We start from the raw sequence: 17,692 nt of genomic DNA on the forward strand, positions 1-17,692 counted from the left end.
GGAAGCAGGCTCCCTGCTGAGCAGAGAGCCCGATGCGGGACTCGATCCCAGGACCCTGAGATCATGACCTGAGCCGAAGGCAGCGGCTTAACCCACTGAGCCACCCAGGCGCCCTCCATCTCCAAATTTTTATTTAAATTCTAGTTAACATACAGTGTAATGTTGGTTTCAGGAGTAGCATTTAGTGATTCATCACTTACATCCTCCAAGAGGAATCTAAAATAGCTTATAATAAAAGCGATTTGGATAACTGAATCATAACAAAAACACAGGGAAGGGACGTGTGCTGACAGATCTCAGCGGCACAGATGCCCCTGGGAACTAAACCAAAGTTCACCCTGGGATTCTCAGGAACCAAAGACAGAAGGAAGAGGGAGACAGAGAAACCCAGTGGGAATAAAAACAGATGCGTGGACTCTGAGGGGGGAAGAAGAGGCTGAGAAGCCACCAGATGGCTGCCAGACACCATGTGAGGTGAAGCCTACTGGAAAGGTCTTGTCAGAGACATGTCAGTTTTCACATCACAGACATGAGACAACGGTCACTTTGTGGGTCAGCAGTGGTGTGAGGTGTCCAGAGTGACAACGACAGGGAACAGAGACATTCCAGAAAGCACCGTACCTGTCTCACCTCCACCCTTCGGTCTTGTCATTTCCTGTCTCAGGGCGCAGATGGATGCTTCCCGAACCAAAGCAGAGAGATCTGCACCCCTGCAGGAGAAGAACTGCTCTTAGTTATTCTACGACAGCGCAAAGAATGGAGCCTGACTGCAGTTTCTAGTCAAAAACCACACAGCTCGGGAACAGACTGACCACTAGGGTCAGCAGCAAAAGACCTTTTCAATTTTACTTCAAATATTTCTAGCTTTTAGAAGAAGGGTAATTATGATGGAAACAATGCAAGGAATCATAAACATTCCTGTGCTAACAGCCATAGATACTGAAGTTAACGTAAAAAGTCTACATGAATTGCCCAGTTGATAGAAAGTTACACATTCATCATAAAATCTCCATCCACGGTGCCTGTGCTGCCAGTGTGCTGCCTGTGCACACGCGACCTGCCGCCTAGAGTAAGCTTACACGAGTCATTTATGGCACCTACTTCAAAAAGGGGAAGCACAAAGGCTAGCAAGTCTTTAATGTCCTGACTCAAGTCTGAGCTGAGTGGACCTGTCATAAATGAATTAAAGCAGGACAGCTAACAAGCCTTTAATTACTTTGTGCTACACTATGCTGACCTAGCACAGTTCCTGAGTTCAACGAGCATTCAACGAGCTCACTGGCATTTCACTACATCACATCTTCAACAGAATCGTGCAGCTCTTTGGGAGAAAGTTTGGACCTGGGGACAAAAACCTAATTTCTAGATATTAAAACTTACTTCATGTATATAATGTTGCCCATCCAACACAATGTAAAACATTAAATGCCCACAGAGCTTAAATTATTAGCTAAATGCAACGTTTCTGTGGTTAGGTATCCAATGGTACCCCTGACCCCTTTGTAAACCTGCACCCTCCTCTGAAGAATCCAGAAGGTGTGGCCCAGGGTAAGTTCTGCCATTAAACTGCCTCTGTGTTTTAGCTCTTCAAGCTGTAAACTACTCACATAAGTTATCCCCCCTGTGTAATAGTTCCTGTAGTTGGGGCGCCTGGTAGATTTGTACAAGTTTGATCTCCAACGAAGTGCTCAGCAGGGGGAAGGACTTGTGCACTGTTAAATAAATAAATTCCCTGTAGTTGTACAAGTTTGATAGAGGGAGGGAGGGGGCACTGTCCTTAGAGGGAGGGAGGGGCTTCTGCTGACCACCACCACCTGTGACTCCGAGTGTGTCCTGTCGTCAAGACAATCCCTGCCTTCATGCCTGAGCCAAGATAGCTGGACAGAGAAGAGGGTCATGGCCCCGATGCTCATATGTGAAGAAACAAGATAAAATGATGCATCCTGACCACACTCCCTGAGAATGATCATGTGGTTTCCAGTGTAATCCTCTTTACAAGAAATGAAGGTCTTCGACTAGAATGGATGTAACCAGATGCCAATATGGTCCCCTGTCGGACTGGCTGTTGGGATTTAAGTTTACACTGTGGAGTAACAGAGTCCTGAATGTCTCCAATGTGAAAATGTTGTCTCGGGGCATCTGGGAGGCACAGTTGGCTGAGCACTGGACTCTTGGTTTCAGCTCAGTTGACAGTCTCAGAGTCGTGGGATCGAGCCCATGTCAGGCTCTGCACTAGTGTGGAGTCTGCTTGAGATTCTCTCTCCCTCTGCCCCTTCCCCCCATCACACGCTCTTTCTTTCTCTCACTGAAATAAATTAATTTAAAAAGAGAGAGATAAAGAAAGAAAACATCACCTTACTTGCTTGGCTTTGGAAAGCACATATTTGGCTCTGATCTAGAGGAATATCACGAGCACCAAATATATTAAGGACAACCAAGCAGTAAGGCTTTCAATGCCAGAGAGGCAGACGTCTCCCTGTTAGTGAAATGAGAGTTTCGTTTTCTTCTCTGTGTACCCAAAGTGGGACAGTTAACAACCTTACTGAACGTAAAGAAAATAACAAAAACCATGACCACACAAACACACGTGCTGCCAGCAGAAACGCCTCTTTTCTGGCTGTCACTATGGGTTGTACAGGTTAGCAGGTGTGCTGTGAAAATGCCTTCTGAGCCTTGGAGAACAAAACACTCACAGATGACCCTCTTCAGGGCTGAAGCAGGAACACTGAAATGTCTGCTCAGGTCTTCTGGAAGAAGGGATGGACAACAGGCGAAGGCAGCCACAGTAGTCAGGGAAGCTGGGAACCAAGAGTCGATGTGGGAGCACATGCGCCCCAGCGCCAGAGCTCCTCAGAGCCTCAAGACGGGTAGTCCCTTCTCTCAGAAGGAAGAGCCAGGCCCGAGCCAGCCACTAACCACCGTGGGCACTCAACAGACACCAAGCTCAACCCTCCCCATAGGACTGCTGTCCCCCATCCTGTCCACAAGATCGAGAGATCAGGACTTGAGATTGAGGTACTCACGAGTAGCAATCACAGCGCAGGTCAGCAGCGAGGGCTTCCAAACTCACGTCTGCACCCAGGGGCGGTCTGGTGCCATTCTAAGAGAGAAAAATCAGTTTTCATGGAGACTTTAAAGACCTGGGCTTTTTCACAGAACAGGTTCTTCATGAACAGTAATAACCGCTTGACTAAATGAATTATCTTTGACTCCTAGACCAGTATTGTGAGATTTCTATATATTTCCAATTTTGAGGGGTGCCTGGGTGGCTCAGTGGGTTAAGCCTCTGCCTTCAGCTTGGGGCGTGATCTGAGGGTCCTGGGATCGAGCCCCACATCGGGCTCTCTGCAGAGCAGCTCTCCCTGCCTCTCTGCCGACTTGTGATCTCTGTCAAATAAATAAATAAATAAAATCTTTTTAAAAAATTCCAATTTTGAGAAACAAGGTTAGGAAGTGGACTCCAATATTCAGAAAGCTAAAGGCAAATGACTGACTGATCTTGTGGAGCTGAGAATCTGTGCAGTTGCAGCAAGAACAGAAACCACCACTTCAACCTTTCTAAAGGGAAGAAACACTTCCTCTGGCCAATTAAATAAGGCAAGTACTTCGAAGCAAGGCTGGCAGGTGAGACGGGAAGAACCTTGAACTTGACCAGGGGAGGATGCCACACACCATCTGGGCTCTGTGTGTTCCTAGCCCTTGTCTGCAACTCGATCCAGGCCTTGGTGCCGCCTCCCCAATGGCTCATATACCAACAGATGCCAGAAAGGACAGACATCAGGACATGCTCGGAATTCCAGCAACATATAGGCATTTGCTTACGCTACAGATGTAATGACATTTTAGTGACTTAAAATCATGACCGAGATAAATGGCAGGTCTGTGAGTTTTTGCTTTATTATTCTTTTTTATAATGTACACATATATTGCATACACTCCTTCCTTTGTAATAAGTATCACTTTAGGAAACAGTTGAAGAAACACACAGAAAGTGAGTGAGTCAAAGGGCTCTTAAACCTCAAGGTTAGGTATTACGCATCAGCATGGTGGGCGCCGCGAGCTGGACCAGACGGCCAGGCGCCACACGCAGACACACAGCGTCCTATCTCTTCCTCCCGGCTGTGCATATTTAACAGCTTCATAAACTCTGCATCTGCTATGACCTGATAAAACGCAAATGTTCATCCAACACGTAGTCAAGAAACAGTTATGGTTCCCACTCAATCCACACTGACCTGGGAAGACATCATGAGGAATAAACTCTGTGGGACCTCAGGCAAACAATCTTGGTGCTCGTTTCTTTTTTCCCTCCCAAGTGTGTAAAACTAGATGGCCAGACTGCATGGACCCTTATAATGTATAATGTTTCCATTTAGTCAGTTAACGTGGGGCACAGGAAGGGGAGGGGTTTGGGGGGCTCGGGAGTGGCGGGAAGGAAGGAGAACAGCTTCTGAGGCTCTGGTGACGATCTCTCTTTTCTTACTGCAGTAAAATTTGCTTAACAAAACTTATTAGTTTAACCATTTTTAACTGTACAGTTTAGTAGCATTAAGTACATTCACAGTGTTGTACAGCCGTTCATGTCTAGAGCTTCTTCCACCTTCCCCAAATGAAATGCTAGACGCAGAGCCACTGGCCTGCCCACTCCCACTGCCTCCAGCCCTGGCAACTAACGCTCTCTGACCATAACTGATAATGTTCTCTTCCTTCATCTGGAGGTTTTGTTTATAGAAACTCAGGCAGTTGAGTATTTAATGACATCTCCACTTCTCTGTATGTGCATTGCACTTCAGTAAAAAGTCTAAAAAGAAGAAATAACATTGGGCCAGGAATTAGGAATTCTGAGTTCTAAAATTCAAACCTACAACTAAATGGACTTTGGGAAGTTCCTAGAACTTTATAATTTATTTTGGTAATAAAACACAGTAAGTGTCTATTTCAAAAACTACAAGAGGAAGGAAAGTTTCCAAATTCATTCTGTGAGGCCAGCGTGATCCTGATACCAAAACCAGATAAAGATACCACAAAAAAAAGAGAACTATAGGCCAATATCTCTGAGGAACATAGACGTAAAAATTTTCAACAAAATATGAGCAAACTGAATCCAATAGTACATTAAAAAAGACATTCGCCACCATCAAGTGGGATTTATTCCTGGGATATGAAGGTGATCCAATCTTTGCAAATCAATCACTGTGATACATCACATCAACAAGAGAAAGGATAAAAACCATATGATCCTTTCAATAGGTGCAGGAAAAGCATCTGACAAAGTCCAACATCCATTCATGGTAAAAACCCTCAACAAAGTAGGTTTAGAGGGAACATACCTCAACATAATAAAGGCCATATATGAAAAACCCATGGCTAATATCATCCTAAATGGGGAAAAACTGACCTCTGTGGTCAGGAACAAGACAAGGATGTTCAATCTCACTACTTTTATTCAACATATTATTGTAAGTCCCAGCTGCAGCAGTCAGAAAACAGAAAGGTATAAAAGGCATCTAAATTGGAAAGAAGAAGCAAAACTCAGTATTTGCAGATGACATGATATTCTATGTAGAAAACCCTAAAGACTCCACCAAAAAATTGCTAGAACTGATAAATGAATTCAGTAAAATCAAAGGATACAAAAATCGATGTACAGAAATCTGTTGCATTTCTATACACCAATAGTGAAGCAGCAGAAAGAGAATTAAGAAAACAATCGCATTTATAATTGAACCAAAAAACAGTAAACTACCTAGGAATAAATCTAACCAAAGAGTTGAAAGATTGATACTCTGAAAAAAACATTCATAAAAGAAATTGAAGATGGGGATGCCTGGGTGGTTCAGTTATTAAGCATCTGCCTTCAGCTCAGGTCATGATCCCAGGGTCCTGGGATGGAGTCCCCCATCAGGCACCCTGCTCAGCAGGAAGCCTGCTTCTCCCTCTCCCACTCCCCATGCTTGTGTTCCTTCTTTGGCTGTCTTTCTCTGTCAAATAAATAGATAAAAATCTTTAAAAAAAAAAAAGTTGAATACACAAAAAAAATGGAGACACTCCATTCTTATGGATCGGGAGAACAAAAAATTTATTTTTTAATTTATTTTTATTTGACAGAGACATAGAGAGAAAGCACAAGTAGGCAGAGCAGCAGGCAGAGGGAGAAGCAGGCTCTCTGCTGAGCAGGGAGCCCGATGTGGGGCTTGATCACAGGACTCCAGGATCATGACCTGAGCTGAAGGCAGTCACCCAACCAACTGAGCCACCCAGGCGCCCCTGGGAGAACAAATATTGTTAAAATGTCTCTACAACCCAAAGTAATCTATACATATATTGCAATCCCTATCAAAATACCAACAGCATTTTTCTTTCTTTTTTTTTTTTTTAAGATTTTATTTATTTATCGGGGGCGGGGGGAGAGAGAGAGCACAGGCAGACAGAATGGCAAGCAGAGGCAGAGGGAGAAGCAGGCTCCCTGCCGAGCAAGGAGCCGGATGTGGAACTCGATCCCAGGATGCTGGGATCATGACCTGAGCCAAAGGTAGCTGCTAAACCAACTGAGCCACCCAGGCATCCCCCAACAGCATTTTTCATAGAACTAGGACACACAATCCTAAAATTTGTGTGGAACCACAAAAGACCCCAAAGAGTGAAGCAATCTTGGAAAAGCAAAGCTGGAGGCATCATGATTCTGGACTTCATGTTATATTACAGAGCTGTAGTGATCAAGACAGTATGGTATGGGCACAAAAACAAACACAGAAGAGCAGTGCAACAGAACAGAAAACCCAGGGATGGACCCACAACTCTATGGTCAACTAATCTTCAACAAAGCAGGAAAGAACATCCAATGGGGAAAAGACAATCTCTTCAGTCAATGGTGCTGGGAAAACTGGGCAGCTACATGCAGAAGAATGAGTCTAGACCACTTTCCTATACCATACACACACACAAAAAGACTCAAAATGGATTCAAGACCTAATTGTGAGACCCGAAACCATAAAAATGCTAGAATAGAACATAGGCAGTAATGTCTCTGATATCGGCCATAGCAATGTTCTTCTAGATAGGTCTCTAGAGGCAAGGAAAATACAAGCAAAATAAATTACTAGGGCTTCATCAAAATAAAAAGCTTCTGCAGAGAAAGGAAATGATCAACCAAAGTACCTGTTTTGTTCATGTTCATGTTCAGCTACTTGTTGATCAAGGTAAACTACTAAATAGCATAAGGTATTTGCTTATGACATATCTGATAAAGGGTTAGTATCCAAATTATACAAAGAACTGATACAACTCAACATCCAAAAACCAAATAATCAAATTAAAATCTTAATTATTCTTGGGGTGCAGGCAGCTCATTTGGTTAAGCATCTGCCCTCAGCTCAGGTCATGATCTCAGGGTCCGTGATAGAGCCCCGCTTTGGGCTCCCTGCTCAGCGGGGAGCCTGCTTCTCCCTCTAAAATGCTTCAAAATTCCAAAATAGCTATCCTCAAAGACCTGTGCCTAAGGTTAATGGAAACTGAAAAGGAGAGGCAACTAATACAAAAGACTGTACGATGTCACTATTCTGCTCAGCACTGCTCCTTCCAGCACTCCTCCTTCTAGCACTCCTCAGCGTCAACCCCTTTGCACTCAGAGGTCACTATCAAATAGGCTTCTTTTCAAACAAGGCCACCCACAGCCATAGCCACAGCCATCCTCCTGAGGCAGCTTTCAATCCTTGGTCAAAAGTCAAATTCAAGGTCACAGCTAAAAAATTTCCTAAGCTCAGGGAGGATCCTGGAAGGCTTCTACCCTTGAGTTCTGTGCTAAGATTAATGGGTTGATAAGAAGGCAGAAAACAGGATAAGAGGCCAAAGACCTGACTTGGAAAGACTATGGAACAAAAGCCAACAAGACCTGCCAAAGTAGTGCTTGCACATACACCCTGTCATCCCCCCTCCCCACCCCGCCAAGAGAGAGGGCTCCCAATGGGCAGTCCCAGAGCTGGCAAGGCTCCCAGAGATGGCCCAGTGGGCTGTGACCTCACTCCAGAAACAGCCAGGGAACCAGAATCAAAATTAAGGAAAACCTTATCAAAGTCTGAGGGATACCAGAGCCACACCTCTGCCTGAAGCTGTATGGAGCCTGCAGACGGGATCCTGGGAAACAGAACAGCCACCAGAGGTGAACACTCCCACGAGAGTCCGCCCTCCCAGACCTTTGTCTGTATCATCCAGCAGAAAGAGATAGAACTTTTGCACCCTCTCTGGTGATGTCACTTAAGTCCAAGGGGTGGTTCAATATTGCCAGAAATATTTACTGTTTGTTCCAGCTACAAACAAACTACAAACTGACAAAGTATTTAAAAAGACTGTTTCAGTACTTGGTCAAACTGGAAGCTGATACTCAGAGCCTGATAGGAATGGTTTTTTTCAGCCCTCCCCTCTGAGCTAAGCTAAGCCAATGTCACCAGACGGAAGGAAAGGCCTTCTGTAGGGTTTGGGGAAGGATTCCTAAAACCCTTAAAAAATATAAAACCCAACCCAAATATTTGGAGCTTTTACCAACCCTCCAGTTCACATGATCTAGGATAATCTTTGGTGACTAAAAGCTACTTCTGGTTTGTTGGTTTAATTAAAACAGCCATGTCTTTGGAGTTATTAACACTAAATATAATGAAATGTCTTTTCCACTCGGGCTTACTAATCAAGTAAGTTCCTGTTACCTATTACAAAATCGGTTGCCCCCAAAACTAACTTGAAATGACTTTGTGTCCAAAGTCAGTGAAATTTTCCTAAGGAATCAAAGCACAACTGTTAAGAACAAATGATTTAAATAGATGTAAATGAGAAGAATCTCTAGGTGAAATTTTCAGCAAATAGTTCCCAAAGATCTTCTGGTTACCCAAAACCTTAAAGTTTTATTAATTAAGTTAAATGATGAGTTCAGTGAAATTCAATGTCTAGATCATCCGCAAATGAAATACTGAAACATCATTTACACCAGGTTCATCTACATTTGGTTTCCTTTGCGGAGTAGCAAAAGATATTTGGATCTGTTAGAAAACATGTTTTGTGTCACCCAAAAGTTTACTGTGAGAAAACACATTTCTAGAAAATATGAACAATATTCGTAAATTTGCCAAGGCACAGAACGGACAGTCCACAATTGCTTACTTCTTAATTTTCATTACAAATTAAGGTTTTTAAGAGTTGAAAAAGAATTTTACAGGTGATCAAGGTGAATAACATCAAATACATTTATGGGTTAAAAAAGCTTTAGTACCAATATTGTACTTAGGTAGAACTAAACCTTAATTTTCTCTCATCTGCAGAAGGACGAGTTTCCTTGGATTACTGGCCTGCCTTTTTTTTTTTTTTTTTAAAGATTTTATTTATTTATTTGACAGAGAGAGATCACAAGTAGGCAGAGAGGCAGGCAGAGATGGGGGGGGGCAGGCTCCCTGCTGAGCAGAGAGCCCGATGTGGGGCTCAATCCCAGGACCCTGAGATCATGACCTGAGCCGAAGGCAGAGGCTTTAACCCACTGAGCCACCCAGGCACCCTGGATTGCTCTTAAATAAGAAATTATAGGGGCACCTGGGTGGCTCAGTCAGTTGAGCGTCTGACTCTTGATTTTGGCTCAGGTCCTGATCTCAGGGTTGGGAAGACTGAGTCCCACGTCAGGCTCTATGCTAATGGAATCCGACTGGGATTCTGTCTCCCTCTCCCTCTGCTCCTCCCCCCTCAAAAAAATGGGGGAAAATTACAAAAGGATTTAATTTTCGATATTTGCCTGAGAGGTATTTAAGTGTCATGTTTAAGAAGGTAACTAGAGGTTTCACAACGGTTACCTTGTGAACACCTTGTGATACTACTCAAGTGTTTTAAACCTTTGATACTTTTGACAAACTTGCCAATTTCAAATCTTAAATGAAGTCTTTTTAACTTAGAGCTAATTCTGAAATTGACTGAAGGGCCCCTAGAACATCTCCAAAGATTTCTTCTCTCCTTATGAAGAGGGAGATGTCAAATGACGGCTTACTTGTTATGTCGTCATGGCGGGGGGGCCCTGTGAGGTACCAGCCTTGTTTATGGAGTACTGTGTGGGTATGTGACTCTCGCAGAAATGACATGAGACTCCCAGAATCTGGTACGTCCAGTATAATGTTACCATCGTCTTCCCAGTTGTCATTTGAAAATTCTGTTACACAATCAACCAAATCTCCTGTCAATCCCATCATAATGGACTCTAATTGATCTTTAACAATGGAGGTTTTTTTAAGTTGTCTGTCATTTACAGAGTTATTGTGTTAGTTGGATGCTTTTGCAATAATGTTCCTGCCAAAGTGGGTCACCTTCAAGGAGTTTCATGGAAAACCCTCAGGCAAATACAGGTTTCCAGTAACTTCATAAAAATGAATGGCGCAATCACTTCTCGGCCTTTTGGCTAAGATCAAGTGTAAAAATTGATTGCGCAAGAATTTCTGGAATTGAAGGCAAAAACCCGGATTCATACAGAACAAGAATTAATAACACGGGGCTGAATAAACTAAGGATTACAGTTTTTACAACTCTTGCCAGAAGCGCTGCTGGTTCTTTAATATTTTATTTTTCCTCATCTGAGGAACCATAGATGACTTAACAGCAGTTTGGAAAAGCCTTTATAAACAAAGGTGAAACATTTACTTTTCTCCCAGCCTGATCCCCCTAAAATTCAAAAATGAAGGTAACTGCAGAGAAACGCTCATTCGTACCTTTGTCCATATTCCGTTCTAGTCTTGTTAACTGCTGCTGAGGCTTTGTGACTAGACCTGTGACTAGACCGGGTCCTGAACTGTTTCCTCAATCATCTGCCCATGACTCTCCACAGTAACATTTCTGGTTTCCCCACCATTATGGATCAGAATCACTACAAACAAAGACTGCCTTCCAGCCCCCGTGGACGGCCCCATGCCAGGCGCCCCTCCCAGGCAGGTGGCCCTCCTGAGGCAGGAGGCCTTCAGAGTTCAGGGTTTTGACTCTGCATAAGCAGCACACAGCTGAAGAACATCACCTGACATCTGGTCTGCCACAGCTGGAGACCTCAAGTCAAAGTGATGGGCAGAGAAGCAGGCCACAGGTGGACTGCTTCCTCCTAAGTCCCCAGAGGAAACCTTCACACTTCAACTAACCACAAAACCCTTTCTTCTTTTCCCTCTGCCCTGGCATTGGCCAAAAAGGCAGTGGGAGAGCGGCGGGTAATCCAACTTCCAATTGACTGTTGGACCTGCCATGATACTCCTGCCTCAGTTTCTTTTGAACAGATTCAGCCCCTCTCTACTGTGCCTGATTCTCTGAGCCCTGGGTCCATTCTCCTGTCTCTGATTAACAGCCCTAGGATCCAGCAATTGTAGTAGTGGGTATTTACCTACAGAATACAAAAATACTAATTCAAAGGGATAAACACAGCAGGCATAACCTGAATAAAACAGTCCATGTGGTCTATAGACCCTTAAATTTCCCTGGACTCTGTGGCTGTAGCAGAAAGCCCTCATGATTCAAACTTAGCTCCCTCTGGCAGGTCCCAGGTTCCCTGAAATGGGTAGGAATAAACATATATGCAGCTAAGATCAGGAACCTCTCCTTAACTCTCATTACCAAATCTGTTCCTACAGCAAAGCTATTCAACAAAAACCCATAGACTCTGGCCAAAGTTGACTCTGACAGTAGCATCACACTTGATTTTATAAAAAGAGGAGATGTCCACGCTGTGGCCAAGACCGTGTGCCCCACACTTCTGGGGAAGCTGAAACTCAGCAACATAAAGTCACCGAACAGGCCACTTGACTTACAAAAAGTTAATTCCTTCAACAGGGTCTTTCTCTGACTAGATTTTGATTGGTGTGGGTCTTGGGACCATGGCTCCAAAGTGCACCTAAAGTGCACTGGGAACTGTTCTGCTTATAATAACCAGAGCTGGCTCCCTAGCATGCTGTATGCCCTCAAAAGCTTCAGATGCATGTTCACGGCCACTAAGAACCCAGCCCACAAGCTCCCCAGGAACACAGAGTCAGAAATGGGACTAAGGCAATGACCCACTAAGCAGCAGTGAGCCTGAAGTCATGACCTGTCCTTACCACAGAGCATCAGCAAACACTGAGACCTTTGAAGACCAAGCGGGGAGGGGTGCCAGGGCCGTACATTTTTATCACATCCTCAGGTAGGCTGAAGGTAGGACCAAAAGTGGGAGAATTGTTAAAAAGGAGACAAGGCCACGAACAGAATCAGTTGTGCTAAGTCCCAGTCAGCAAACCGAGACTTAACACCGAACCCAACTGCAGGTGTAGCCTCTCCCAGAAGGTCACATCACCTTCAGCCCCTGGGTCTGGAACTCCTGGTCTACAGCAACGAGGAAACCCAACAAAGGAAGGGCTCCTTCAGCCCCAGGTCTCCACCAGGAAGACTGCAGGAAGGGGACCTTCAGCCCCGGGTCCTCATCAGCAAGGGAACCTTCTGACGCAAGGAAGATATCAGCTGCGGGTCTCCGTCAGTGAGGGGATCCTCTGACCAGCAGGTCCAAACTAGTGAGACAATCCCCCCACACTCTGCAACAGACCCTTCTGACCCCTTAGGGAGGTAACTTGGTGTGAAATGACATATTCCTTCCTAATACACTTCCTTGTCCCACCTCCTTTCTGCCTTAAAAAAATCTTTCTTTTCCTACAACTCTTCGGAGCTCCTTTCTACCTGCTGGATGGTATGCTGCTGATTCATGAACTAAAGAATTATGCCAATTTGAACTTTAAATTACTCGGTTCAACTGTACTGTTTAAGAAGAACACTGTAAAAGTACTAATGGCAAAGAACTGTACACTTCATAATGGTTAAAATGTAGGCAGTAATGTCTCTGACACTGGCCGTAGAAACATTTCTAGATCTGTCTCCTCCGGCAAGGGAAAGCCAAGGGAAATTACATTACTACATGAAGATAAAATCGTCTGTACAGCAAAGGAACCATCAGCAAAATGACAAGATAACCTACCAAATGGGAGGTAACTGCAAATGATGTATCTGATATGTCAAAATACATAAATACATAAAGAACTTTATACAACTTAACACCAAAAAACCCCTAATAATCCTATTAAAATGGGCAGAAGACATGAACAGACACTTCTCCAAAGAAGACAAGAGAGATAGCCAACAAACACATAAAAAGATGTTCATCGTCACTGATCACCAGGTTAGTGCAGATCAAAACCGCAGTGAGATCCCACCTCACATCTGTCAAAGTGGCTAAAATCAACAACACAAGACACAATAGGTGTTGGGGAGGACATGGAGAAAGGGAAACCTTGAGCACTGTTGGTGGGAATGTAAACTGGTGCAGCTGCTCTGGAAAACAGTAGGGAAGGTTCTCAAAAAATTACAAATAAAACTACCCTACAATCCAGCAACTGCACTACTGGGTATTTACCTAAGAATAGAAAAACACTAATTCAAAGAGACACGTGCACCCTGATGTTTATAGCTGCATTATCTATAACAGCCAAGATATGGCAGCAGCCCCGCTGTCCACTGAGTGAGGAAGGGATAAAGATGTGGTATAATGAAATAGTACTCAGCCATAAAAAAGAATGAAATCTTGCCATTTGAAATGACATGGGTGGAGCTACAGAGTATAATGGTAAGTGAAATAAATCCATCAGAGAAAGACAAATACCATATGATTTCACTCGTATATGGAATTTAAGAAAGAAAACAAGTGAAAAAAGTGGAAAAAAGGAAAGAGAGAGAGAGAGGCAAACCACAAAACAAACTCTTCACTGTGGAGAACACACTGATGGTCACCAGAGGGGGTGGGTGCGTAGGGGAGTGGGTGATGTAACGGATGGGAATTGAAGAGTGCACCTGTCCTGATGAGCACCGGCTGTCACATGGAAGTGTTGAATCACTATAGTGTGTGCTGGGATCTAATATTAAATTACGTTAATTATACTTCAACTAAAAAGATGGTTAAAATGGTAAGAATTTAAGTTAAACAAATTTTATCACAAGTAAGAAAAAGAAGTTAGGACCCCTTTACAATTATTCCTAGAATTCTGAATAAGCACAGATGTTACAGAACACGGGTTCAAAAGTATTTTGTCTTATACCATTACTTTTCTTTCTTTTTTTACTTACTTTCAAGACTATTATTTATTTATTAGAGAGAGCGAGTGCATGCGTGCATGAGTCGGGGGGTAGGCAAAAGAGGGAGAAGCACACTCCCCACTGAGCAGGGAGCCCGATGTGGGACTGATCCCAGCATTCCGGGATTATGACCTTAGCCGAAGATAGATGCTTAACCCACTGACTGAGCCACCCAGGTGCCCCCCGCTTTTTTTGTTTTTTTAAAAGATCTATTTATTTGAGAGAGAGAGAGCAAGCACACGCAGAAGGAAAGGAAGAGGGAGAGAATCCCAAGCAGACTCCTGCTGAACACAGAGCGTGATGCAGAGCTCAAGCTCATGAGCCTGAGATCACAACCTGAATTGTGACAAGAGTTGGATGCTCAACTGAATGAGCCACACAGGCGCCCCTATAACTTTTATTTCAATGATGACATCTATATTTAATCACAGAAACCTGTCCTTTGTCATATAATAAACTCTGGAATCAGAATGTTATCTATTTACATAGTTGATCGTAAAGAAATAAAGGAAGGAAAATTAATATCACCTTACCACGATAACATGGTAATTGTTAGTTTGGAGTTTCTTGCCAATCTCTGGACTTACCCATGGAAGTGTACCCCTCTGTATCCTGCTCATCACTAAACTGGAAACAACAGCTAAACATTCCAAATGCCTGGAACACTGTTACGAGGTTCACAGACACTGCCTATTATACCTGATATTCTTAGCTCATGAAAATTTAATGTTTCTAGATGAGATTTTAAGATATATTTTAGTCTTCTGGGACACACTGTAAAAAAAAAAAAAAAACAAATGGGGAATTTTGAGTCTTTTAGTGGGATTTACTGCTATTTTAAAGGCTATGTATTATCTCAAAGCACTTGGCAGACATTTTGTTTTAATTACATTTATTAAGGAAGAAATAGAAGTTTAAAAAAATTCCCTTTGTCCAATGGGCTTTTGGTGATAAACATCTTTCTATCACATTATTACCAAACATACCAAGTAAGTAATTTGTTATTGCTAAAGTTCTCTTAAGAAACAGATTCCAAGGGCACCTGGGCGGCTCAGTGGGTTAAAGCCTCTGCCTTCGGCTCAGGTCATGATTCCAGGGTCTTGGGATCTAGCCCCGCATCGGGCTTTCTGTTTAGCAGGGAGCCTGCTTCCCTCTCCCCGCACCGCCTACTTGTGATCTGTCTGTCAAATAAATTAATAAAATCTTAAAAAGAAAGAAAGAAAGAAAGGAAGAAAGAAAGAAAGAAAGAAAGAAAGGGACTCCAAGGGAAGCCTGGGTGGCTCAGTGGTTGAGCGTCTGCCTTGGGCTCAGGTCATGATCCCAGGGTCCTGGGATCGAATTCCCCATCGGGCTCCTTGCTCGGCAGGGAGCCTGCCTCTCCCTCTGCCTGTGCTCTCTCTCTCTGACAAATAAATAAATAAAATCTTAAAAAAGAAAGAAAGAAACAGACTAAAAGATACTGAGAAGTTGCTTTCACCTATGAGTCTTTTCAGACTTCTAGGACCAAGATGAGAGAATTTTACTGTCCTCTCCCCCTACAATTTCACATATCAGTAAGAGAAGAGGAAACTGTATATATAACAATCTGGGGAACTGGAGTAAAAGTCTAGCAAACTTTAGCACCGAAAGGGTAAACACTGAAAATGCCACTTTTCCTCAGTCCAGACAGGCGGTCTGACTGTTCTCTTCTGGCAATCGGAGGTTCTGCATCCTGTCCCCTCTGCCAGCTCTGGCTCTAGCTATCAACACAGACCGTGAACAGAACATTCGAGGAGGAGGGGAGATTGGGGAGAAGAGTGGGGAGAAGAGAGGAAGGGGAGAGGAGGGTGGAGGCAGGAGGGTGCGTGCCGCAGGATGATCCGCCCTCTGCCCTGCAGGCAGGTGCCCAGGCACTGGTTGAGAACTTTCCCTCTGCGGTTCTGTGTGTGAGGCTCCAAGGCTCCCGCGGAAGCACACAGCACACGCTTAACTGAAGCAAAAATACCCACTAGGGTCAAAGAGAACAACGCCGAAAGCCCTCCTTTGCCTTTATCCCTGACAGATGCTGAGAACTGACCACAAACAGCCCAAACCACAGTGCTACAGAAAGCCGCTTTTTTTTTTTTATTATTTTTAAGATTTTTTATTTATTTATTTGACAGAGAGAGATGACAAGCAGGCAGAGAGGCAGGCAGAGAGAGAGAGAGGAGGAAGTAGGCTCCCTGCTGAGCAGACAGCCCGATGCGGGGCTCGATCCCAGGACCGTGGATTCATGACCTGAGCCGAAGACAGCAGCTTAACCCACTGAGCCACCCAGGCGCTCCCAGAAAGCTGCTTTTAAAGTCACACTGATTTTCCTATTAAAATGTCTTTCTCTGTCTTTTCATTCCATATTCCCAGCTTGTGTATAGAAGTTGCCCAAAGGACGGCTGTCTCTAATTCTACACTCTTCCTCCTAAATCTCCATATTTACGCCAGTTAAATGGTTCTTTAACCACCCCCCCACTATATGCTCGCAGGAGAACGTCTGGAAATACAAGGCTGGGATCGACACAGGATGGGGCCTGAGACTGTTGAGGGGTTCACTGCCACCTGAGAACGTCCACACTCACAGCCAGCTGGTGGTGTTCCCCTGCTGAACACACACGACGTCACAGAACATGGACATCAACAAACACAGTGACCTGCATCATGATGTCTGTGCGCAGACAGTGCAGCGTCCAAGCAACCAGACCCCTGTCCCACTGACACACGTGACAGCTGCTTCTTCAGCAATCTGTCCCCGTGGCCCAGCCTTCCTTCCAGGTGAGACTGAAGACACCCAATCATAGCAGTATGGCCACCTTAAAGTGACCTGGAACAAAGGCCCCTGCACCCTCCCCAAACCTGAGACCACAAACCACTAAACCCACGGAGCCAAATGCCCACAGCTCTCCCCACGCAGCTGGTCCAACGACGTGTGGGGCTGGTGGATGGACCAAACCTGACCACACGGATGAAGCCCTGTAACGCCACCCCTGGGTCGCCCAGTGCCCATATGTCAGTGGACTTTCTTCTTCACATAGCTGAAACCCCTGGGCGGTTCAGCCCCTCTACTGCCTCCATGCCGCAGGAATGAATGGGCCTGTGTTGTTTTGTAAGCATGCGTGTCACCCTCTGGTCTAGGAGACGTGCTCCTCAGAGGAGAGGAGGGTTTCCCGTCCTCAGCAAGCCCACACCATCAGGAGCACATACTTCCCACGCACAGCATTCTATTACCTTCTTTTCTCAATAACTTTGCCTTTGAGGTGGGGTGCCTTTACCCAAGTCTGAGGGCTAATAACTGCGGCAAATGGCACTGGGATTATAGCTAAAGGACGTGTCAGGCTGTCCCATGGTGCTGAGCAGCCCACAGAGGAAAACACAAGGGAAACAGCCATCGGTCATCACTGTGGGTCCGAATGTGGGCGGCCCTGAGCACCCACAGCTCCCGTCGGGCAGGCCTCCTCCGGTCCGTGCCTGTATTTAGTGCTCGCCCAGGGGCAAGAGTGGAAGGATTTTCCAGCCACCAGAACTACCGGGAGTT

At 44.6% G+C, this 17,692-nt stretch overlaps 1 protein-coding gene across 8 annotated transcripts in view; it reads right to left on the bottom strand.

Moving 5' to 3' along the window:
• The window catches only part of NVL (nuclear VCP like), a 96,793-nt gene that overhangs the window by 10,458 nt on the left and 68,643 nt on the right, over positions 1-17,692 (bottom strand). For 4 of the 8 annotated variants that reach the window (XM_045069528.1, XM_045069525.1, XM_045069529.1 and 1 more), the window contains 3 exons: positions 3,024-3,100; positions 2,694-2,798; positions 622-710 (listed from right to left, as the gene is read on the bottom strand). In XM_045069528.1, the coding sequence (XP_044925463.1) occupies positions 622-710; positions 2,694-2,798; positions 3,024-3,100 (271 nt within the window). Of the gene's footprint in view, positions 1-621; positions 711-2,693; positions 2,799-3,023; positions 3,101-17,692 lie in introns of those variants that run through there. The other 4 variants (XR_006603539.1, XM_013061159.2, XM_004761880.3 and 1 more) reach the window with 2 other exon arrangements.

The sequence above is a fragment of the Mustela putorius genome, unplaced genomic scaffold (genome assembly GCF_011764305.1).
Source record: "Mustela putorius furo isolate JIRA1106 unplaced genomic scaffold, ASM1176430v1.1 tig00003942_pilon_pilon_pilon, whole genome shotgun sequence".
Lineage (NCBI taxonomy): Eukaryota > Metazoa > Chordata > Mammalia > Carnivora > Mustelidae > Mustela > Mustela putorius.